We start from the raw sequence: 25,438 nt of genomic DNA, 5'->3' as shown, positions 1-25,438 counted from the left end.
GTAATTCCCGGTTGTATTGTTATGTGGGGTTCGAAATGTAAATCACTTTGCTTTTTGCTGCGAGTTTTCACGTAGCAATAGCGCCTTTCTCGTGATGGAGAGGTGAATATAAAATTGCTTTATTCTATAACCATCTCGCGTGTTAGAGAGGACTCACGTGCGTGTAAATTTGGATTTAGTTCCTGAAAAATGTTCCAAGCCACAAACATAACATTTTAAGGAATTCGTGTTTAAAGTTTAATAAATATTAAACTTCATAATAAATGTTCCATACAAGCGCGTTGGGCTACTACGTCATGATATCATTTAAAGAGTGACAAATAATAGTAGGGCTGCCATTTTGTGTCAGTCCGTTTTGTGTTCTTAAGTAAAGGAGATCGCCAAAATCCCATACATCTTTGGGCCCAATTAATGTACAGCGATAATTATTACTTAATAAATTGGTAAATATATCATAATTTAGATTCTTTAAGATTTTTTTTTAAATTCTATGGGGTTTACAAGAAAAAAATATTTTTGAAAGGGTTAGGTTAGGTTATACTACACGTGTCAAGGGTGTGCGAAAGCGTTTCTGTGGCCCAGCTACCGGGCGACGATACGAAAATCGTGGGGTTTTAGGCAGTAGGTACGATATTTATTTAGATTCACCATTGGTAATTACAATAATACATTTATAATAATTATTATTATGTTAATTTACAAGGGTCTTATTACTAAATACATTACCTTTTAAGGTGAATACCGCATGCTAAATTATGTGTGAAATAGTTACATAAAATATATATAAGTTATAAATTATTCTATAATGTAATGAAATTAAGAAATTAACAAAATCTACTAAACAAGTCAAGATAAACGTATTAAACAAATCAAGAATACTTTTAAATTATTTATTTACAATACATTTTTTTACATTTTTGCGAAACCTTGGCAACGAATCACTGAATGGGTCTAAGCATTTATAATCGTTTATAATTTTGCATAATCGTGACACAGGTGAATTGATCCCCAAAATAGTTCTGCGAGAAGGTTTTTCACATAAGTTCACAGGTTTACGTGGGCATCTAGGCACTCTAAAATCAAACATAGACGACACAAGAAAGGAGTTGTCATAAATGTTGTTAATACTTTTGTATAAGAAAAGTAAATCCAATATGTCCCTACGTATGACGATATGACTGTGGTTTGGAGCGTTTTTCTGGAATTACGTCCATTTACAACAATGTTTCAGTCGTCGAACTACATGAGCGCCATATTCAGCGCGGGCGCGGGGGGAGGTGGTGAGGAGGGGTGGGTGGCGACGGGTGGGTCGGACCTGCGCCTGCGCCTGTGGGACGCGCGGCAGGCCGACGACTCGCATGTACTGGTGCACGCGCCGCACGACCGCGCGCACGACATCAAGTACAGGTGACAACCCTGCGGTAGGGCTACCAATCCCGCAGCATTTGCGGGACTACGAATTTTCAATCCCGCGGGATCTCGGTACTTGCGGGATCCCGCATATTGAAAATATGCACATTTTAAAACAATGAATTTATCAACTCCACAGTTATTTACGTACATATTACTATTAAAATGAGATCAATCAAATTATACTGTTGTTCACAAAAAAAAAAACAACAAATTCTGAATAAAAAACAAAACAAATCGTTTTCAAAAAATACACAACGCAAAATTACAAAATCAACCAAAAAAAAACGCATTTTAAACTGATAAATTATTAGTTAATTATTAAGTTTTTCAGCTTTTAATATTAACATTTCCAAACTATCGTCTGCCAAACTACTGCGTATTTTACTCTATTGCCTGGCCAGAAAATGCCCTTTCTGCTTCCACACTTGTGGGCGGTATTCCTTTTAAGGGCTTGTACGTGAATGAATCTTTCATTCACGTACACACCCGTAAATTTTTATTCTATTCTAAAAGGATGTATCAATGAACATCAAGCAAATACGAAACATTTAATAACTTGAGTTATTAAGAATAATAATTCACGCAGATTATCCTATTTTGCATCGCATGCACGCTTTTTTCAGTCCCGCAAATCCCGCGGATCCCGCGCCCGTTATCCCGCATCTCGCAGGATTGGAAAATAGTGCGGGATTGGAAGCACTACCCTACGGAATAGGACGAGGGAGTGGCTTAATGAACATCGATATTTAGTATACTATGGCACGTGCTGTCATTTGACTATTGTTTAGATGATCATATGGATGTTTGTTTCCGAGTCGTGGATGTTTAAATGTATTTATGTATGTTTATATGTATTTATGTATGTTTAAGTAAGTATATTGTATTAAATATATCGTTGTCATGCAACGCATAACACAGGCTATTTATGCTTAATTTGGGGCAAGATAATTTGTGTAAAAATTGTGTCAATATTTGACTTATAAGCAAAGAATATACAGGATGGTTTTTTGACGTGGTCTATTGGTTATACAGGGGTGTAATTTTTATGGGAAAAAACTTTCGTCTAAATTTCATTAATCTATTTTAATTTTTATTGTCTTTGTACTTTGTTTGGATCAGGGGTCTGAAATAAATAATAATTAGTATTATTTTCTATTTCAGAAGTAGGATAATAGACGGGACGACAGTGATCCAAGAATGCTGTAAGTCGAACCCCTCACCTCCCCCCTTCCTGATAGAAGACAACGTGTACAAAAGCGTGGAGTCGAGAACATTCCACCACATAGCACCGATAACGGACATCACTGTAGTCGAGGCCAGTAAGAACTATCTGGTCAGCTCTTCTGCAGACGGCGTTATCAACGTGTGGAAGTAATTGTTAATCTAAGTTGCTCATGTGTATATTTTATGCAATAAATGTTTCGTTATATTGGTTGTTTTATTATTGACTAGAAGTCCTACATGTAACCTTATTTGAGTATTTATCAGAACGCATTAAAAAAACGCATTCCTACATAGCTCGTATTTAAAGAAACTTTCTTCCACGTACAAAGCTTTTTTATGACAACAAGGGACGAGACGAGCAGGACGTTCAGCTGATGGTAATTGATACGCCCTGCCCATAAAAATGAAGCACCGCTCAGGATTTTTGAAAAACCCAAAAATTCTCATCACCTTGAGACATAAGATGTTAAGTCTCAATTGCCAAGTAATTTCACTAGCGACGGCGCCCTTCACCAAAACACAAAAATACTCCGGAGAATGAGGGACTTGTGTAGCAGGTGTGCAAAATGTTGGCATTACAATAAAAATTTTGGATCTTACTCAGAAACATGAGCGCCATATATTTTATTTAAAAAGAACCATCAGTCTAGAAAAGACCAATGATATGTAATGTTTTGGTTGGTATAGTTGCAGATTATGAAAGAGTTTCCGCAGTTAAATACATGCATTTTTTATGGAAAAGGACGACAAAATGTGGCTTTTCTTGATGGTACCCATGTCGTATAGTCCCGGAAACACCGCAAAAATAATATTATACCACAGCTATCAGTGCGAGACCATCGCACAGGATGCCGGCTAGATTATGGGTGCCCCAACGGCGCCTTTTTCCGCCGTGAAGCAGTAATTTGAAAGCATTATTGCGCTCCGGTCTGAAGGGTGCCGCAGCTAGTAATATTACTGGGCAAATTAGACTAAACATTTTATGTCTCAAGGCGCAGTTCTTCTTAACCGTTGACAATCAAAATACAGTGTAATATTTATAATTCGATAATCGATAACAATCGACCTAAGGGTTACTGCAGCACATCACTAAATAAGGCAGATAGATTTCATTACCTACCAAAACTATACAATTAGGTACCTATGTATTTTTATCGTCACACCAGCTGATAGTTTAATAAAGCATTAGTAGATAATATGAAGTATTTTATTAAATTGATTTTCAAATTCAAATATTTTTTTCAAAATAGGATGTGACATCACTTGTTGAAATTCAAAAACTACCCATTCCAAAATGTATGCCTCAGATCTGTAAAGAACGGGCGCAACAAACTCAGCAGGCTTTTTTTTCATAGAAAAAATATGTTTACAAAGTAATATTGTACAATTGTTTATTTTTTAATAGCCTAAGGGCGGTCATACCTTTCCCGATCTGTGGTATCATTAAGAAAGTCGTTTATGTTATAGTAACCTTTACCACACAAACGTTTTTTAACAATTCTTTTGAATAACGTAATACTTTTGTTTTGAACATTTTCTGGGATCTTGTTGTAAAAGCATATACATCGCCCCGACGACAACTTGACTTAGTTAGACCGAGTAGTAGGCATTATAAGTTTATGTCTGTTCCTGGTGTTAATATTATGGTTATGACAGTTTCTAGCAAATTCACGTGTGTGCCTATACATTACATTATCAAGAATATAATGAGAAGCAACAGTCCAGATATTAATTTCTTTGAATTTTGGTTTCAATGATTCTTTACGACCTAGGTTATAAATAGTGCGAATAGCCCTCTTCTGCAGCACAAATATTGTATTAATATCGGCAGCGTTGCCCCATATCAATATACCATAGGACATAATACTATGGAAATAACTAAAGTATACTAGTCGCGCCGTATCTATGTCAGTTAATTGTCTAATCTTTTTAACCGCGTATGCTGCAGAACTAAGGCTATTCGCCAATCATTCAATATGGGGGCCCCATTGTAATTTGGAATCTAGAGTTATGCGAAGAAATATAGCAGATTCCACCGGTTCTATCACCTCTCCGTTTAACAAAACTCTTGCATCTACATTTTTGACATTTGGTACGGTAAATTTAATGTATTTAGTTTTTTTGCAATTTAACAATAGGTTAGCTCTAAAGCTAAACCTATACACGATATCAGATAGAATATCGTTCACTTCGTCATACATAGCTTGGTTTCTTTTTACTTTGCAAATCAGTGAAGTGTCGTCTGCAAACAATTATGTTTATTATGTTTTTTCTCTATAAGATTAGGAAGATCACTTATATAAATAAGGAAGAGGAACGGACCAAGAATAGACCCTTGTGGTACCCCCATACTGAGAGGAGTCCCAGGATATCTCCTGCCATTCACGTCGACCTTCTGAATTCTATTGTTTAGATATGAAGTCAGAAGATCGAGCGCAGTTCTTTTTATGCCATAGTGGTATAGCTTCCTGAGCAGTGTTGAATGTTTAACACAATCAAAACCCTTAGATAAATCACAGGTGCCAAGTGTATTCTGCGATTCCTCCCGGGCATCAAAAATATTCTTGATTAGCTCAACACCTGCATCCGTTGTTGAACGTCCCCAAGATCCTAGAACGTCCGTCAAGATCGTTGGTTAAACTAGTCTATCTATATATAGTATAATAAGGGGTATTCATAATAGTCTGCTAACTTAAAGCATTGCTAATTCTCACTCTGTCTTCTTCTATTGACATAAGTCAGAATGAAAAATAACACTCTGTAGCAGCTGTTAGCGGACCGTTATGAATGAGGGGGTATATCTTTATAGTCTATGTCTAATATAAATTGATATCTGTGGAAAGAAACAATCTCGTTAGATGTTCTGTGGAAACAATAGACATTTACGTTTAGGTTTATGACCGATCACCCCGATGACGTTTAGTTTAGTGACAAAAAGGCACAATTTGTAAGCGTAAAGTTTTTTTCTCCATTTCAAACAAATAAATTATTTTATTTATCGAAAATGACTTCTAAAAGTGAAAAAGATAGGGCAAAACAAATACAGGACCGATGTCAAAATATTTTATTGCAAATGTTAAAAGACGAGGACAATAAGTATTGTGTTGATTGTGACGCCAAGGGTGAGTATTTTTTTATTATTTTGAAAGACCACAGCCGAAATTTATCATTTTCCTTATAAACCTTGATGGTTTCAATTTCTATTACAATGGTTAAAATAGCGTTTTTGCTTTTAGCTTAAAAATTATTTCAAAGAGAATATGTCATGAATATTACCAATATTATTAATAAAATCCTTTAACAAATTCGTGTGCAATGAACTACTTAACACTGCTATTAGACAAATTATTAAAAGAAGTAATGTATGAATTACCATACGCAATCCTTTCTACTACATTTCATAATTCGATGCTCTTAAAAAACCAGCTAGATTACATACATTTTCTCATTTCCTGGATGTGCATGATGGTACTATATAAACGAAACCATAGAAAAACATTTATAATTATTTACCTATTTATACTAATATAAGGATAAACTGCTTGTAAATCTTTAAATAAATCATTAATAATTTTATAGAAGAGTAATACATAACTGCTAATTGACTGAGTCATCTGGTATGTAACAATGATACTGATATGATTTTTATAGCCTTGTAATTTAGATTGTCCAATAATGGAATTATTGTTTAATGATAGAAAGGTACACAGGTACTTTACTGTGCATCAAATACATATAAAATTAACATTTATAGAAATATTTTAATATAATTACACAAATAGATAGGCACAGGATTGGTGGTCTAATTGCTTGAAGTGATCTCTTCTATATACATAAAAATGAATTGCTGTTCGTTAGTCTCGCTAAAACTCGAGAACGGCTGGACCTATTTGGCTAATTTTGGTCTTGAATTATTTGTGGAAGTCCAGGTAAGGTTTAAAAGGTGAATAAATATATAAGTGTTCGGAATTAAATAAAAACAACAAATTTATTTTTCCTTTGATATGTCCCCTGTCATCTGATGTTTGTTTTGTATGGACATATTTTCTACGAGAGAATTTATTGATGCACAGTTTGACAGTTTTGCTGTGAAACAATTTCATTACAACAACAGGGTACATATTTTACAAAATAATTCTTGATGATATGAAACATAATTGACAAATTAATAAAAAATACTATTTTATTTATTATATACAGAACAATGTCTGTTGGGTCAACTAGTACTGGATATAATGAAGTTACCATGAAATATTTGGAGGCCACAAATTTTTAGCCCACATTCTGTGCTAACAAGCACAGAATGTCAGCTAGATAACCACACATTTATCTACACAATAGTAATTTAATCTAAACTCTAGTGCAAACATTATTGTGTTAAGGTTTGAAGGATGCTGTATGTATTCAAAACCTGGGCTAATGAGACTAAACATCTTACATCACAATATGAAAGGCACAATTGTGATGCCTCTAAGAATTTATGGATTTTCAAAAACCTTGAATGGCTCTGCATTGTAATAGACAGGGCATGTCATTAGCTGGTGAATCTCTTGCTTTTGTTGTAATTTTTTCTGATATAAAAATAAATTGATGGATTATCGTGGTGTTAATATTATAGAATTCATGTTCAATTAATTTCAATCAGTCTCTTAGTAGATGTAGAAAAAACTGTATTTGGAATATTTATCAGGGAAAGTACTACCGAAAGTGCTGCAAAATAGAACTGTTATTTTCTTGGGTGCTGTTGTAGTATACCTGAGGTATCCAAAATAACACTTCTTGTCTCTCACTCCTTCACTCAACTGATTTTATAATACCAAAACTGTCTAGATTTTGGTTTTGAAACTATTGTGGTATACAAATGAGTATTATATCTTCTCATACTAATGTTCATTATCATGAGGACACCAGCTTGCAGCTATAAATTTTTTATATATTGTAAAGGTGCCCACAAGACATTTCATATTTATCTAGTTTTCAGGATGATATGTTCCTTGACAAATTCAAATATTTTTATTAAAATAGGATGTGACATCACTTATTGAAAGTCATAAACTACCACCCATTCCAAAATGAATGCCTCAGACCTGAGAAGAATGGGTGCAACAAACTCAGCGGGCTTTTTTTTCATCGAATAAATATGTTTACAAAGTAATATTGTACAGTTAAACTTATTATTTAATAGCCTGAGGGTGGTCACTCCATTCCCAATCTGTGGTATCATAAAGAAAGTCGTTTATGTTATAGTAACCTTTACCACACAAATGTTTTTTAACAATTCTTTTGAATAACGTTATACATTTGTTTTGAACATTTACTGGGATCTTGTTGTAAAAGCATATACATCGCCCCACAAAAGACTTACTAACTCGACTTAGCCGAGTAGTAGGCATCATAAGTTTATGTTATTATTATTTATTTATATGCAATTGACCTTTATCAAAAAACCCTGCTTGCTGGTGTCCAAGGATGGTTAAGTTACTCTTCATCAAGTGACCCATATGCCCTCTATAATATAAAATTGTTACTACTTAAATTTTAAAGTTGTGATTAAATTAAAAACGAACCGTTGTGAGATTATTTTACAATGTAGATGTTGCAAGCGAAGTAGTGTTGTAATTACCTTTCGTTGTAACGCCATTGAAGGTCTTAGTGAATGCAATATTATCCCAAAAACAATTCTGCATTAACACAATAATCTAGCTACATTCAGTATACTAAATGGTATTTTGTATATTTCTTGATATATGTTAAGTCTTTCATATGAAAACTTTTTTATGTATATATAGCACTATTTCATATGAAAATAGTTAACTTAGACACTTAATAATTACTTAATATACCAAAGAAAATTTTGAAATCCTATGCTTTCTATGTCAATTTACCGATACAAGTTAGTTAACTAGAGATAATTATATCTAATATATAAAATTCTCATGTCATGGTGTTAAACTTTGAACACCTCCGAATTGGCTTGACCGATTCTCATGAAATTTTGAGTGCATATTGGGTAGGTCTGAGAATCGGACAACATCTATTTTTCATCCCGTTAAATGTGGTCCACACGACATTTTTTTTTAAACTTGTTTGATTATGAGTCAACATTAAAAAATTCATACAACTTCAAATTTTCACCCATCTACTATCAACAGTTACTTTTGTATCGCGATTTTAATGTCGGCAATACAACGTTTGCTGGGTCGATTTAAATCTGAACACATATAATGTTTATCACTGTGGGTCCAGTTTTGAACTTTATGTTGGCGATATCTCAAGACTTACACTAATAAATCTGGCATTAATTGTAATTAAAATTTGGAGTAGTTAGTGCAGACAGCACTATGAATTATATTAACTAGATAAGTTTTATCATTATTATTATATGATTTTTATAATGTATAAGATATAATATTAACACACTATTACACCAATTATCTTATCCCAAACTAGTCATAACCTGTACTATAGGGAATCCTTGGAGTAAATATGCAGGAGGCTGTCGATCACCGCGATGTGTGTGCCACTTTTTATTGTATTCTAGACATAGGTTAATATTTTCCTTTCTTTGTTTATTTGAATGGAATAAATTCTTACAATTTACGCAAACATTCAAGTTGGTAATACTTCCCTCCCAACACATATATATGTCACCATCCAAACCCAATTTTTTTTTCCTAGGCCAAACCAGTTCCGGTGGTAGGATAAACTGGTACATACTAGGCCAAACTAATTTCTCCTATCAGCCATAGGTCAAACCCGTTTAGCCCAGGCTGAACACTTCAAGATAAACTAGTTTGCCCCAGTCTATATTAATTCTGCCTTTAAATAGGTCATTATAAAACACGAATAAAATTATGAAAATTTTGATTTTAAACTCTCATTCAGCATTCATTTGACAACATGTTGTTCTTTTTTGTTTTTTCTTCATCTTTCAATTTTGATGTTGTTTTTATATGACATTCAGGATGAGGACGAACATAAAAAGTTATGGAATAGATTTCCAATCGTGTGTATGAATATAGTGTAAGTTAAGATATTATTGAGTTCAAAAAAAATTGTGATTGGTCTTATATATAAAATACCTTCGTAGCTTCTTCTCCCCATTTCAAAGCCCCTTTACGAACTGATGTAGCTCGATGATGTTTACCTTGAGTTGTCGCAATAGGTTCTGTTATTGTCACTCCCGATAGTAAATAAATATATTTCCATTTCATAATTAAGCATTATAGACAGATCTTGCTTCTGTCACCGGGTTGTAAAATAGTTTTAGCATGTCAGATTGGTCCTGGAATTTACAGCAACATTTAATAGCTAAGTAAATTGTAAAATGTAAGTACGAGTACATTGTTGTGTGTGTAAACTAATTTATCAATGTGTTATTAGTCCACTGCAGTTACAAACTAAGTACGATTTAAAATTAATCTTATTAGTGGGCATTTAAAGTAGCTATTTCTTTAAAAGGTGCAACTAAGTGAAACTTCTGTTACTATTACTTTTTATTCTGTGTTATGGCAGAAATAGGCGCTGCTGTGTTACCTAGTAATTTATCTATTGCAAAACATTTCATTGAGATCGGTCGAATAGTTTAGGAGTAAAAGTAACATACAAAACTGGTAGTATATTATGCACTAGCTGATTCAGTCTTAAGCTATGGTCTAAATATTAACGGAAAAACTTTTAAGACTTACTTACACGAGATTGAAAAAATTCAAATAAGACTATTAAAACTAATAATCGGAAGCAAAGAAAAGGCAAAATACAGACAAAATTATGAAAATTTATTTAAGGACTTAAAAATACTGCCAGTAACTAACAAAGTTAATTATTTAACTACAAATGAAGATTATTATTCAAATAGATTTAAAAACCCAATCCAACTGAGAGACAATTTAAGACACAATATTAGGAATAAATATATAATACCCAAAATATGTAATTATTACGGGGAAAGGTTAAGGGAATATGTTGTACATAAACTTTATAACAGTATCGAATGGTTAAGAGAGGATAAAGAAGACCGAAAAGGAGTACTTAAGAAAAAATTTAAAGAGAACTTCCTTAACATCTCCACGTAAGCCTTAATATTTAAGTAGTATTTATTGTATATTTATATTAGTAGTATAGTTTAGTTGTTATATGTATACAGGTAAGATTTTACTATGTTTTTTTAGGAATATTATGAATTAATAACTAAGTAATGTATTATGTGTGTATAAGTAATAGTGTAGATAACTTACAAATTAGGTATAGTTTAATTTATTATAGATATTATAATATAGTTTAAGAGCGTAAACCCGCCAACAATCTGTTGCAACAGTTTGGCGAGATGTAAAATTTAAGTACCAACTGTGCATACTTTTATACTTAAATAAATAAATAAAAAAGTTATTAGGGAACATATATAAAATATATAGATAGATTTAATAAAAACTCGTATAAACTTATTTAATTACATTAAAAATAACATTTATTTTTCCGAAATAATACGTAATACAATTGAAGATATAAGAATACTTTAATTACCCTTTCCGTCACTCTGAAAACGTGCTCTGCAAAGGTCAAGAAACTTTGGGTTGATTAAAATAATAAAATGTAACATTTTGCGCAAAAAATGTAACAGTATAATAACAGTTTTGATCCTTTAATAAGTATTTTATTAAATACTAGCTGACCCGTCAGACGTTGTTCTGTATATTATAATAAATAAAATAATGTTTTTTTTTATGAATTTGTCAATAATATATCATAAAATCAAGAATTGCTTCGTAAAAATGCACCCTGTTGTTGTAATATAATTGTTTCACAGCATAACTGTCAAACCGTTGCGTCAATATATTCGACGGGGTACGCATCAAAGGAAAAGCAAATTTGTTGTTTTAATTTATTTCCGATCATTTTCGTATTTATTCACCTTTTAAACCTTCTCTGGACCTCCACAAATAATTCAAGACCAAAATTAGCCAAATCGGTCCAGCCGTTCTCGAGTTTTAGCGAGACTAACGAACAGCAATTCATTTTTGTATATATGTATATGTAGATTAGTTATACTTTTTAATCATAAACAAACGGATGCCAGCAATTTAGCAAATAGCCGAAATTTGCAAGTATTTTCATATTTAGTCTAGTTGAAGTATTAGGCAAGTATGTCAGGGTCACTCTGGTATTCCAACACAATTTACACTAATTGCTTTGAGTTATGCGAGCGAATAATAAAAAAGATATCATCATTCGATTATATCATTCGCTATATAATATCTAAGTCTACTTCTCAAACCGCCCTTTTTTTGAAAACCGTAACATGAAAACTCAAGTCATAAACTCAGCTATTTATTTATTTATTACAAGGAAACACGAAGGGTTCCGATACGAATTTATTAAAAACATATTTAAGGGCTAATAAAGTACTAAGCAATTTGTTTTTTTTTAAAAAGTGATATCCCTCACTTCTTGGATTAATTACTCGCGTCACTCGAACGGTTAGCTCAGTTGGTAAGAGCGCTCGGACGCAACGCGAAAGGTCGCAGGTTTGAGTCCCGCATCGTTCATAAATTTTGGTAACAAATTTAGCAGCAAATTTATAAAATTTCATGTAGTTCGTTTTAACAAAATTGAATTTTATTCAATTAAGTTATTGATAATATGATTTATGACGTTTTAAAAAAAAACTGCTAACTAGATCTCGTTCGAACCAATTTTCGGTGGAAGTTTGTATGTTAATGTACGTCATAAATTTTTTTTTAGTTACAGGCGGGGGGCGCAATTTGCCAATTCGGAAGTGTCTCTCGCGCAACCTATTCAGTTAAAAAAAAAATATATGAGAAACACTTAAGGCGCGGTCTTATCTCAATATCCACAAAAAATGATTTAGTTGAGTCGATTATAACATAACGCAATGAAAATATTCCGACGCAAAAAAAAAACAGTGCACAAAGAAGGATCTAAAGGAACTTTATTATTATTTTTAACCGAATAGAATATTTATGTATATTTTGAAATATCCAATAAAAAAATTTGGAAGTTGCTTCCCAAAAATAAACTTTGGAGTCAAAAATCTCCGAATTTTCAGCGATAACAACATTATTTTTTTTAAGAATTGAATAGTATTAGTACTTTTCTAAAACATAAGTTTTAGAAAAGTACTAATACTATTCAAATTGAAAAATTGTTCGGTATAAACCGAACAATTTTTCAATTTTATAAGTAAATTTTGAATAAACAAAAGAAAATCAGTTAAATAAATGCCCATTTGCAGCTTAGCCACATGATCAACACAAATATTGTAGGGTTGGTTGTAGCGTTTACAATCCTAGTCAGTCCGCGCCTTAATATCATTTTTTCTATAATATTTATATCGCCTGGTCACACTAATCGATTATATAATATACTAGCTGACCAGACAGACGTTGTTCTGTACATAATAAATAAAATACCGTTTTTGATGAATTTGTCAATAATTTTTCATTGTAACATAATAATATGCTTCTTGTTGTTATAATGAAATTGTTTCATAGCGGAACTGTCAAACCGCGCGTCAAAAATAATCTCACAGAAAATATGTCCAAACAAAACAAATATTGGAAATAAAAATAATTATGGGTCCCAAATCGAAATAAAAACTATCCTATCTCTTAAGTGGGACTAAACTGCACTCCATAAAGTAATCCCCATTGAAATCCGTTCAATAGTTTAGGAGTCCATTGAGGACAAACATTGTGACACGAGATTTATATATATTAAGATATTAACTGTATATTATAACACTTGTCACTCAGGAGGATGGATACTGAAAGACAAAGTCAAACTTGTTTATTTGTCAGAATCATTCACAAGTAAAGTTGTTACAGGCAAGTAGTAGTGTTACGTCTTGACAGACATGCAAATATTCTAGTGGTTTCGTTTTATAATATTATTAACTATCACAAATCAATAATTATTGCTAGTACATTTAATTTGACCAACGTAAAGCCAACCTGAAAGACCCTACAATATACAATTACAATAAATGAAACATTTTACATACATGAACCACTAGATGACTAGTAAAAAAATAAGGACTCCGTGTCACCTTACATAACAGTGTAGCACCAAAACAAGCACACACTTACACTACTACAGGCCGAAAAAGTGTAAAAACGATACTATTCAAGTATTTGTGGCCATATATCTTATATCTTTAAATGAGCAATTCTTGTATATATATATAATTAGAATCTCGGAGTCGGCTCCAACGATTTTCATAAAATTTAGTATATAGGGGGTTTCGGGGGCGATAAATCGATCTAGCTAGGTTTCAATTTAAAAAAATGTAGTTTTATCCGTTTTAATGAGAAACAGCTACAATAACTTTAGAATACAAAGGTAAATTTCGACACTACGATGGGACATTGGGTGATCCGGAAAGCAGAAGACCCAGTTCGAATCCAGATGTCCTATTAGTTTTTTTTTTATATTCAAGTTTGAACATTCTTAAAAATCCGAGCAAGGCTCGGTTGTCCGGATATTGATTATTTAAAGGAGAAAAAATTGTGTAACTAGTATCCCCCCTAACCGAACACACACTAGCATAACGGTGCTTCACTTGCTAATATCACGGCGCGGAGTCCTTTTTTTACTCGTCCGTGAAATAAACGATAGATCTGTGCTACTAAGGCTTTTGTGTAACGTTTCCAGGACCACGCTGGGCTTCATGGAACCTGGGTATATTCCTATGCATCCGATGCGCCGGTATACATCGGAATCTCGGTGTTCATATCTCCAAAGTGAAGAGTGTCAATTTGGATACCTGGACTCCAGAGCAAGTGGTAAATATATAGTAGATTCTTTAGAAAATGTCATATTTAACCAAATTAAATCCATGACGTGTTATGCAAAAAACATAATATGAAAATAATTATTATTCAAATAAAATTTTAACTCTCAGGTTGTGGCTTCATCTACAGGATCTACTTTACAGTTGATAACCTGCTCAATCCCAATATTGCATATTAGGAAATTGACTTGAGATGTCGCTCTTGTAAATCTAAACAATTTGTTATGTTTTTAAAGTGATAACCCCCACTTCTAGGATGGTTGTCACAAATATTTGAAAAACCAAATTTTATGAACGATGCGGGACTCGAACCCACGACCTCTGGTGTACCGTGCCAGTGCTCTAACCAACTAAGCTAACCGTTCGATTGACGTATCGTCATGAAATCTTGTATGCTTTGTTCAACTCTGTATTATAATCCTAGAAGATAGGGTTATCTCTTTAAAAACATAACAAATTGTTTTAATAATTATTATTACCTATTAAATTTTTATTTTGAAGCTTGAGACTTCTTGGTACCACTTTTGGTATTTGTCATTAATAGACTATTGTTTAAATACGCTTCGGTTCATGCATTGTTCATGGTGTTAAAATTGTTTTTACAGATATAAAGATATAACTAAATATAGAATACAGAGCCGAATTAGCCATAAAAATACAGTCCATTTCAATATCTTACTATACAACCTTTAAGCCCGACAAATGATAAACCATTCAGGCTAAACAACCCTTGAGGATCTAGCCGTTTAACAGAGCACTGGATCCCTGACAATTCGAGCAATTCTGTGTTGATTGAAAGTGTTTCTAATAAGACTAGAAGTCTAGTGTTTAGTTATTGTCTACGCCAATTGTTTTAACAGTCTCCAATTGCATCAATTCCACCTATTTTCAGGTATCGCTGCAGCAGATGGGTAACTCCCGCGCCAGGGCGGTGTATGAAGCGAACCTTCCCGACTCTTACCGCCGCCCGCAGAAGGACAACGCCCTGGAGCAGTTCATTCGCGCCAAGTACGAGCAGAAGAAGTACATCGCCAAGGAGTGGGTGCCGCCCACCCTGCCCAAAGTGAACTGGTTAGTAGAGTTGAGAATAAGCGACGACCCCTATAGCCCAGTGGTTAGTGACCCTGCCTACTGAGCTAGTGATCCCGGGTTCGAATCCCGGTACGTGCAAGCATTTATATGATGAATATGAATGTTTGTTTCCGAGTCATGGATATTTATGAGTATTAATGTATGTTTAGCTAAGTATATTGTATTAAATATATCGTTGTCTTGTACCATAATACTATTCCTAGCTTGGGGCAAGATAATTTGTGTAAAGTTGTGTCAATATTATTATAATAAGTGACGTCACGAACAGATGCCCCTCTGGTTCTAAGCCGAAACATCTGAAGATCTTTTGTGTATAACTTGGAAAGAATTTAACGCAGTAAAAGAAGAAAAGCCTGCACAACATTGCCAAACTATGCCGCCGATTTCTAGTTCCAAATTGCACCACACTACAACATAAATATCACTCAGAATCTTAACATGTGGCGTTCCTCCATGGTGCGGTGTACAAAGAACAACCAAGCCAAGAACTCGAACCCGCGACCTCTCGGATTCCGTCCGAGCGCTCTTCCACTGCTATCCGTTCGAGTGACGTATGGTTCGTAAATCGTGGTATGCCTTGTTCAAATCACAGATTGTGGCTCCATCTACTGGATCTACAGTTGATAACCTGCTCAACCTCAATAATCAAAGATAGATTTTATGCCAAATTATGCCGCCGGATTACAATTCCAAATCGCACCACACTACATAAACATACATATCGCTCAAAATCTTAATATATGGAGTTCTTCCATAATGCTGTGTACAAAGAACAACCAAGCTGTTATGGGATGGGATGAAATTTGCAGTTTCAAATGACATGGGTAACTTAATGGCCGACAACGCTACTGTGATTCCTATGGTGTTACAATAGACTCTCTTGAATAAAGGGTTGATCATACCATGATGAGATCCAAACGTCACCATACTAAAAATCCCATAAATAAATATAATCAGGTCAGTTTTGTAGAAAATTATTAACTCATTCTAAAAAATACTTCTACGGTAGTGTTCTATGCGGGCTGCTGTAACAGTATGAATATATTATCTATACATAATTTAATAATAATAACTTTTATTTTCTCAACAACAACCAAAATTACAATTCAAAGAAAGCATTAAAAATACAGGGGATACAAAAGGATTCCACATTACACAGTGACTAAAAAGATCTAAAATTCAAAGGATAGAGGTAAATGTTTGTGTGTGTGTATGCATGAGAATGAGAGTGTGTGTGTGTGTGTGTGTGAAAGAGAAAGTGTATGTACAATCATGCGTGCGGTAGGTTGTTCTCGGTTCATAGGTGTGCTATCCATCCGAGACCTCCAGAAGTTCCTCTGTGTGACGGTAGTCTTGCATTAGGAGCCGTCCGTTTCCGTACATGTGTTTATACCATACAGAAATAAGACCATAGGGAGCTTATTATAAAGGTTCGGTCCCAGAAACAGAAAGAATCTGCAGATAATGTTTGCCCTAACCATCGTAGATATTGCCACACGATGATTGCGTTTCTGTATTGTAACTGAAGTTTGTAGTGTTTTCTCGGTCGATCCGCTTTTGACATTGTCAAAAAGTTTAATAGGAGCAGATGTCATCCGGCTCACAATTTTTCGCCATCTCTCTTAGAAAAAAGTTTCTTTAAAAAATTTAAAATATTTTTTGATGATTTATTTACAACTCGACATAGAACACATAATATATAATATTTTCTTCTTCTTTCAGGGATAAGGAAATTGATGAGGAGTTAGAGCGGCAGAAACGAAAAAAGAAAGCCAGCACCTCATCTCTTGGCCCCCTGCCGGCTCCTAATGTTGATAAAAAGTACAATGTAAGTTTTTTCAACATTTTTCATTATAAAAAGTACTATTATATAGTATTAACTATTTTTTTTTTTGTAATGAAACTATAGACTATCTATCCAAAATTTATGAACGGTACGGCCTCGGGTACCGTTTGAGCGCTCTTCCACTGAACCAGTTGTTCGAGTCACGTATGGTCCGTAAATCTTGGTATTATTTTTCAACTCACAGGCTGTGGCTCCATGTACAGGATCAACTTTACAGTTATTTTTTTTATAGTGATATCCCTTACTTCTGGGATTAATTAAATTAAATTTGTAACCAAAATTTATGAATGATGCGGGACTCCAACCCATACTATCGTATAGGCAAACAAAGCGCATAAGAGAGAAGTTCTCTAACGGAGATACAGCAACAAAGGAAAGGAAAGCGAATCTATTACAATTAAGTGACATAGAAACGGAGCGACTAGTATACTTTAGTTATTTCCATAGTATTATGTCCTATGATATATTGTTATGGGGCAACGCTGCCGATATTAATACAATATTTGTGCTGCAGTAGAGGGCTATTCGCGCTATTTATAACCTAGGTCCTAAAGAATCATTGAGAGCAAAATTAGAAAAAAATAAATTAACATCTTGACTGTTGCTTCTCAATATATTCTTGATAATGTAATGTATGTTCATAGGCACATAAGTGAATTTGCCAGAAACTGTCATAACCATAATGTTAACACCAGGAACAGACATAAAGTGATGATGCCTACTACTCGGCTAAGTCGAGTTAGTAAGTCTTTTGTGGGGCGATGTATATGCTTTTACAACAAGATCCCAGAAAAAGTTCAAAACAAAAGTATTACGTTATTCAAAAGAATTGTTAAAAAACGTTTGTGTGGTAAAGGTTACTATAACATAAATTACTTTCTTAATGATACCACAGATTGGGAATGGAGTGACCACCCTCAGGCTATTAAATAATAAGTTTAATTTTACAATATTACTTTGTAAACATATTTATTCGATGAAAAAAAAGCCCGCTGAGTTTGTTGCGCCCATTCTTAGGTCTGAGGCATTCATTTTGGAATGGGTGGTAGTTTTTTGACTTTCAATAATTGATGCCACATCCTATTTTGAATAAAAATATTTGAATTTGAACTGTTCCTGTAACCGATTTTGATTATCAAGTTGCAAACAGACACTTGGAGTTAGCTCCTTAGTATTTCGAATGTAAAACCACGAGCACACACATTGACAGATCAAAAGTGGTGACTCATCATTGGGCTGTCGTGTCGTTCATATGCTATATAGTATACTAGCTGCCCCGACAGACGTTGTTCTGTTTATAATAAAAAAAAAAACTCTTGCGGGTAGAATTTCGTAAATTGCTGACCTCCACTCGGCGAAAGGAATATTCCTACCAAATTTCAAGTCTCTACGCCGTATGGTTTCAGAGCTATTGTGATGAGTGACTATATACGTCGAAATCTCTTATATATAATATATAGATTCTAAGTCTATGAATTGAACTCACTTTTGAACAAATGGAACTCGGTTTTTCTAATACTTATTGACAGTCAAAATTGTATTGCTATCCGTACATTTAGGATTTTTTCGCTAGGAAGCCAAGAAACTTATAAGCCATTAGCAACGAAGTTTCAAATTATTTCACGAAATAGCTCGGCTATGATAGCCCTGTTTCTATACTGTGGTATTGTTTTTACATACATTCTCTTGCCATAAATACTGTTACTTAAAAATAGAATGTCTTTATGTTTTTACATTAAAAATATGAAGATTACATATTTTGATAATATAATTGTTGATGTTTAATTGGCCGTCATATAATCCGTTAAAAGTTGAGACCAGTTATCAAATATTGAAACACTCAATTCTATGAGAAATTTCTATGTTGCCTTGCTTAAGGATTGTTTTAGGACTCCAAATAATCTTGACGCTTACAGCAGTAATCGACAGGGTGTATTATTTACCATCACGTTTATTTACTATTATGTATTGTTCGTCTCGTCACATATTCTATAAAAAAAAATTGCCGGATTCATTTTCGGAGGTAAAAATTCTGCTTTCGAACGGATTTCTCCGAATTCTTTACTTAATTCCCTTATATAACTAACTTTTAAAAGATTGGCCTGCAAATGAGAAAACACGACGAATATTCAATAAGAATATCAGGTTCCAAATTTAAACCCTATACTTTTTTTATAGCAACAGTGTTTATGGCCACAATAAGTATATATAGTTTTTTCTCCTACTTTCCGACTCTCAGATTATATTAACATTTTTAATTGCAACGATTGCTTCATTTCAGAAATCGGATGTTATACCAAGTATACCAAAACCAAAATCATCAGTCAGCCCCAAATTAGGTCGTAGCACACCAACGAATCAGACAGAACCAACCAAAGTGTCCAACGGTTCAGCGGACCTGCTCGGCTTAGACATGAAACCGGAAACAAAATCAACCAACAATGACGACATATTCTCAACCTTTTTCTCAGCACCAAATAAAGTTGAACCTCAACTGGAACAAAAGAATGATTTAAAAGCAGAAGAGGAGAACTTCTTCAAGCAGCCGGTGCCAACTGAGAAAGAGAAATCAAAGCTGACAAAAGACAGTATATTGGCTTTGTACAGTCAAACACCATTAGTTAATCAATTTAACCCTAACCCACCCCAGCAGTTTCCTATTGGTACGGCATACCCAGGGTATAATATTGCATCGAACGGAATGCAACCAACCCAAGCTAATCAATTCCAGCCGATGAGTGGGCAGTATCAACAGTTCCAATCTGCCGGTCAACCGATACAGAACCCACAGTTCCAGAGTCAATTCTTTAATCAGCCCCAACCACCTTTAGCCCAGCAACTCGGTAATCTTAACCTAGGTCAAACGTTTCCAGTGTTCTCACAGCCTAATAGCAATGTTGCCAGTAATTCTACATGGCAGTAGTATCGTATCATAGTGTTTGTTGGTGACATCCCAATTCCGTATGGGATTGTCGGTTGAATGTGATTTGTGTTTTAGGTATATATAGAATAATATACATACAGAGTGGATAAATAAGGTGAAGAATTATATTTTATAGATAATTGAATATTACTGAAATAAATTCACATCATAGATTAGACAATTTATAAGTCTAGATAGCTCTTGCTGCTAGACAACCGATGAAAACAGGACAGGTTTAATACTTTAGCCTTGTGTGTGACAAGCTACGTCTAACACTCGCGACTTGCATTGCTCAAAATAGAGGTTAACTGTCAACCACGATTTTTTTTGACACTGACACAAAGTGACATACAAGTCGTGTAAGAGGTAGCTTGTCACGCACACTAAGGTAATAAACCTGGCCTGTGTTCCGCGGTTGTCTAGCAGCAAGAGTTAGTTCTACATATACTACCTACATTCTATCAGTGGGAGGCTCCTTTGCACAGGATGCCGGCTTGATTATGGGTACCACAACGGCGCCTATTTATGCCGCGAAGCAGTAATGTGTAAATATTATTGTCTTTCGCTTTGAAGGGCGCCGTAGCTAGTGAAATTACTGGGCAAATAAGATTGAACATCTAATGTCTCAAGGTGATGATCGCAATTGTAGTGCCGCTCAGAATTTTTGGGGTTTTCAAGAATCCTGAGCGGCACTTCATTGTAATGGGCAGGCCGTATCAATTACCATCAGCTGAACGTCCTGCTCGTCTCGTCCCATTTTTTTTTTCATAAAAAATAAAACACATACAGTTAGTTCTACTGCTATTAAAATCAATATATAACTTTCCTTGTTTAGCCATTCTGTAACAATACGATAGCTTAGAATGGTGCGCGTGTTGAAAATCAAGTTTAATTTATTAAAAGTATTTTGTACGCACGATTCGGTACAGTTAATAAATATGTATGTATGTTAGTATGAAGCAAAATTTTTAAAGAATTATGACAATAGTATATTAATTACTCGGATAGATTGAAACAAATACGGATATGTACTGGAGTTAGCCACTGACAGTTTGTGTGAAATAAATTTATTTTGTATTACCTCGCTTATAAGGTTGTTTAAGTTTCATATTATACAAAGCCGCGCAATGCGGTTTTCAAGGAACTTTCTTCTATTGGCAACCAAACTGTTAAACAAGATTCCTACCGCGCTATTCATATTAAATCATAATTCCTTATATTTTGATTCAAACATGGGAAATAAATTATATATTAAAATGGCACACAAATTATTTATATGTCGTGCATGCTTCGCCAATTCGTTTATTATTTATAAATTTAACTTACACAAATTTTAAAGATATTTGAGGGAATTTTTATTCGGGGTATTTTTGACATACAATAACAATATATTTCGAGTTTTTGTCTATGCTGTTGATCCTACCAATATCAGCGACCGTTTGAACCTTTTGGGGCAGTTGTGCCTATTGTAATGTAGTAAACTTAATATTAAAATCATAAAAAAAGCTAATATCATATCATTATTTTTTTCGTCTTTCTTATCGTTAAAACTCTACAAATATCCCACGAAACTTCTAATAATTTAATATCATATCGATTATATTGCAATGAAATAAAAGTCCGGATAATTGGGTATCGGATTATACGGGACTCCTTGCATTTATCCAATAATATCCCTTGCAAGAGATATAACATTACAAAATTATCTTGCAGTTATCATCCATAACAAACACGCCATCTGAAACTTGCAAATAGGGTATATAGGTATATATGCATGTGATTAACATCAATATTTATGATAATTAAAATGAAAACTTGTTTCGGTGCGATGAGCGTTTTACTTTGTGGGCAAACTAATGATACGGGGCCGTCACTCTCTGATGTGTTACGCTCGAAGTCTAGGGTCGACTAGCAGGAGCCCTGGAGGTCTATTACCAAAATCAAAAGCCGAAATTTCGGACCGAAACGAAAGGACGACGAACTTCGAATTAAATTCTATTACTTCGCATCCGAATAGTGTGGTCGGATTTCATTTCGGAACCATAGGCATAACCATAAAAAGTGAAGTTGTAGTTACGGTCATAATAACGTCAATCAACAAGAAAGTAAATGTCAAGTGAATTTGGGAATGAGGTAAACGAAAGACAAAATATCTGATCGCGAAATTCGTATCGATCTTCGGATCCGAAATACTTTCGCTATAGGAAAATGTACGATCTGTTAACCGAAACTTCGTATTTCGATTTTGGTAATAGGGCTCCCGATGTTTTTGCTTGTCATGTGGTCTTAATCATAAGCTCATTATTAATTTTACGTCGAAATATATGGTATTTTCTTTTAATAAGGCGAGTGTTACAAATTTTAAATAAAATATTTTTTAAAGGATTAAAATGTGTATAACTGTTTTAACCTTAGTTTTTGCGTAAAAGTTATATTTTATTATTATTTTATTTAACCTGTACTTTCATGGCGTTTTCTAAGGGACTGAAAAATGCATGTTTTACGCAAAAACACAGTTACAATTACACGCGTTTTAATTCTTTAAAAAGTATTTTATTTAAATAGAAATATATGTTCATGGATTCGCGAATATAAGACGAAATGGAACGCGTATGTCCTTCTATCTTTGAATAATTTAGACGAGGCAACTAGAACTTGAGGTTATGCTCGTACCGAGACATTCATAGTATCTCCATGAAGAGATGGGATAAATATTTATCGATATCGACACACCACCACTTTCTATAGTCTTGAAGAAAAGAAATAATATTTATGGTTTAAGTACTCCGAATCGGAACGTGCGTTAGGTATTGTTATAATTGAATTTATTTTTAGTGTTCTACTTTAGCTTTGTATTAATAGAGTATATTTTTATAGATTTTAAATTGTATTTTCTTTTTTTTTTATCACACTTCCACATTGTTTTAAATCTATTTTCTCATAATATATCAAAATTTATTTCCAACTATATGTGCAATAATTTTATGGCATTGGTATTGAATTTTGATACGGTTAAAATTTCTACACTACTATGCCTAGGGATTAAAATCTTTAATTGTGTGTAATTCACGGGGTGTTGCCATTTTATTTTTTGTATCTACCTTCATTTTTAAAGGCAGAATGTACTGAGGAATTCAATTTCGAATAAGCTTTGATCAAGTAGTCTTGCAAGGAGTCCTTTCACTCCTTAGAAAGAGATAATGGTACTTTGCGGCCAATAGGTCTTCAATCAATCGATGTCGAATTATTGTCAATACAACAAAATTCTGACGACAGGGGCTGATCTGACCTTTATAGTCTGGCAACTTGGTGCGCGACCGTTCCACGGGGTGACAGAGGGTCGCGGGGACGGAGTAATAACGAAGGAGAACACGTGAGACTGTCGTAACTTAACTACCTTCTGACAGCTTAGTACCCCGTCCTAGCCACCGTTTGTCACCCCGTGAGACGAAGTTGTCGGACTATAGTTCCAAAGAGATGCATAATGTAAAATTGCTTCGAAATAGTTATCGTGAATTTGAGTCGAGCAATGCTATGTCTATTATTTTGTTTGTTTGAGAAAGACTATAGTTCTTTCCATTCCATGTCTGTCATTACATTTTCGGATATGCTCCTGTCAAAATATGTGGTCTAGCTCCACGATATGCCACGATCTAGCTTAAACCAGATGGGATCAGAACCAGGGAAACTTTTTCGTACATTCATTTGGTATGTTAGAATTATACATAATTTAAGACTGGATCTATTTCAAATGAATTGTTTTTCTAAACTCGATTGTAGCAATAGTAGCCCTAGAGCCATGTTTGCGAGCGTATTTTTAACGTACACCATTCATTGCTTTTTGAACATTGATTCGCTCATCGTAAATGGAAACCGCAATGTATTGCAAACATCGCGAAGAGTTCATTATTATTTAAAGCACCTCTAGAATAGTGGTTTTTGTATGTATTGTGATTGTTTAGAATTATTTATAATATAGATTATTATTTTTGCTATTATTAATGAATTGTTAATTTTGCTATTTACAACTACAAGCATTGAGGCTCCATTGAGACTTAACATAAAATTTAAACTTTATTTTAATTGTGTTTTATATCGCTTGTGATTTGCCGAAATTATATCGAATTTTCAGTATGATTAATTTGTTGTGGTGCATTTTTATTTATATAAATAATTGTGAAGGCGATGTCCAATATTTTAACTGTGAAAGTGCAAAGACTAAAGAGACAAATACGTCAGAGAGACTTGGCTTCAGCATAAACAAATATAATTTTTTAATAAAAAAAATGTAAAAAGTTGCAATAATAAGACCTTGAATTTTACTAGAAACAAATCACCTCGCCGGTAGAGGTAGCAGTATCGTATCTGCAAACACACTTGCAGAACGTCTAAATTGTAAAATATTTTATTTTCATATGACTACTCATTTTGCTACTACGATTGTACATAATAGGAAATGGATTATTATGTGTGTGAGTGTTATATTGTAAATTATATTAACGATATAATACGTAGTTCCTATGTTATCACTGTACTCATTGTTATTTCAAAATTAAAAAAAAAACTTCTAGGGTACTAATATCTTATAGCAATAAATAATCGTTGATAAATTATTATTTTTGCACTTTTCACAGCACTACGATCTCATTTGATTATCCCATTTTTGTAAGGTCGTTGTTTCATCTTTTATTGATGTCTTTATAAAAAAAATCACTGCAAAATCATATTTAATATTTTCTGGTCGTGATTTAAAAGTTACTTGTATTGATTCTTAATTTATGTTATATTACAATGTTCAATTAAATCTATTTTAACTATAATGGCATGTTGTGGCAACGATTGCTTAAAATAAAATAATACATAATAGTATATAAATATTTTATTATTTCACCTATTCTATGATCTACTCTATGAATCTCTACGAACGAATTTCGTTCTCACCATCTTAGATTTGTATCGCTCCTATAAGTGCTTTTTCTATGTACTATCGACAAAATTAAATCGCGTATATATATCCATATCGTCATTCTTCTGTATTCATTCAGTAACCAAAGAGAATTTAAACACTACGTTCAAGAGACGGGAGTGCAATACAAAATAATGAGAAATGTCGCTTGTATTGTATTGAACT

At 33.7% G+C, this 25,438-nt stretch overlaps 2 protein-coding genes and 1 non-coding gene across 4 annotated transcripts in view; 2 read left to right on the top strand and 1 right to left on the bottom strand.

Annotated features, from left to right (window-relative positions):
- Positions 1-2,842, top strand: part of LOC126969972 (phosphoinositide 3-kinase regulatory subunit 4) — an 84,440-nt gene extending 81,598 nt beyond the window's left edge. For both annotated transcript variants that reach the window (XM_050815613.1, XM_050815614.1), the window contains 2 exons: positions 1,232-1,407; positions 2,575-2,842. In XM_050815613.1, coding sequence (XP_050671570.1) covers positions 1,232-1,407; positions 2,575-2,788 — 390 coding nt within the window. In that variant the 3' untranslated portion in view covers positions 2,789-2,842. The remainder of the gene's footprint in view (positions 1-1,231; positions 1,408-2,574) is intronic.
- Positions 2,843-5,552: 2,710 nt separating this feature from the next.
- On the top strand, positions 5,553-25,182 carry LOC126970012 (stromal membrane-associated protein 1-like). The gene is made up of 5 exons (XM_050815691.1): positions 5,553-5,759; positions 14,308-14,438; positions 15,339-15,517; positions 17,261-17,366; positions 19,666-25,182. Exons 1-5 carry the CDS (start codon positions 5,642-5,644, stop codon positions 20,305-20,307), a joined length of 1,176 nt encoding a protein of 391 aa, XP_050671648.1. The 5' UTR covers positions 5,553-5,641; the 3' UTR covers positions 20,308-25,182.
- On the bottom strand, positions 14,738-14,811 carry Trnat-ggu (transfer RNA threonine (anticodon GGU)). Its single transcript has one exon. It is a non-coding gene; the product is annotated as a tRNA-Thr (tRNA).
- Positions 25,183-25,438: the final 256 nt, after the last annotated feature.

This window comes from Leptidea sinapis, chromosome 19 (assembly GCF_905404315.1).
Source record: "Leptidea sinapis chromosome 19, ilLepSina1.1, whole genome shotgun sequence".
Taxonomy (NCBI): domain Eukaryota; kingdom Metazoa; phylum Arthropoda; class Insecta; order Lepidoptera; family Pieridae; genus Leptidea; species Leptidea sinapis.
Note: the sequence above shows the minus strand (reverse complement) of the source record. Positions and strands in the feature narration are given on the sequence as shown.

Excerpts from the sequence above, each read along its gene's own strand:
- LOC126970012 (XM_050815691.1), top strand. The coding sequence starts at position 5,642 with ATGACTTCTAAAAGTGAAAAAGATAGGGCAAAACAAATACAGGACCGA. Across the intron at positions 5,760-14,307 it reads TGTTGATTGTGACGCCAAGG|GACCACGCTGGGCTTCATGG; the intron begins GTGAGTATTTTT and ends TAACGTTTCCAG. Across the intron at positions 14,439-15,338 it reads CCTGGACTCCAGAGCAAGTG|GTATCGCTGCAGCAGATGGG; the intron begins GTAAATATATAG and ends ACCTATTTTCAG.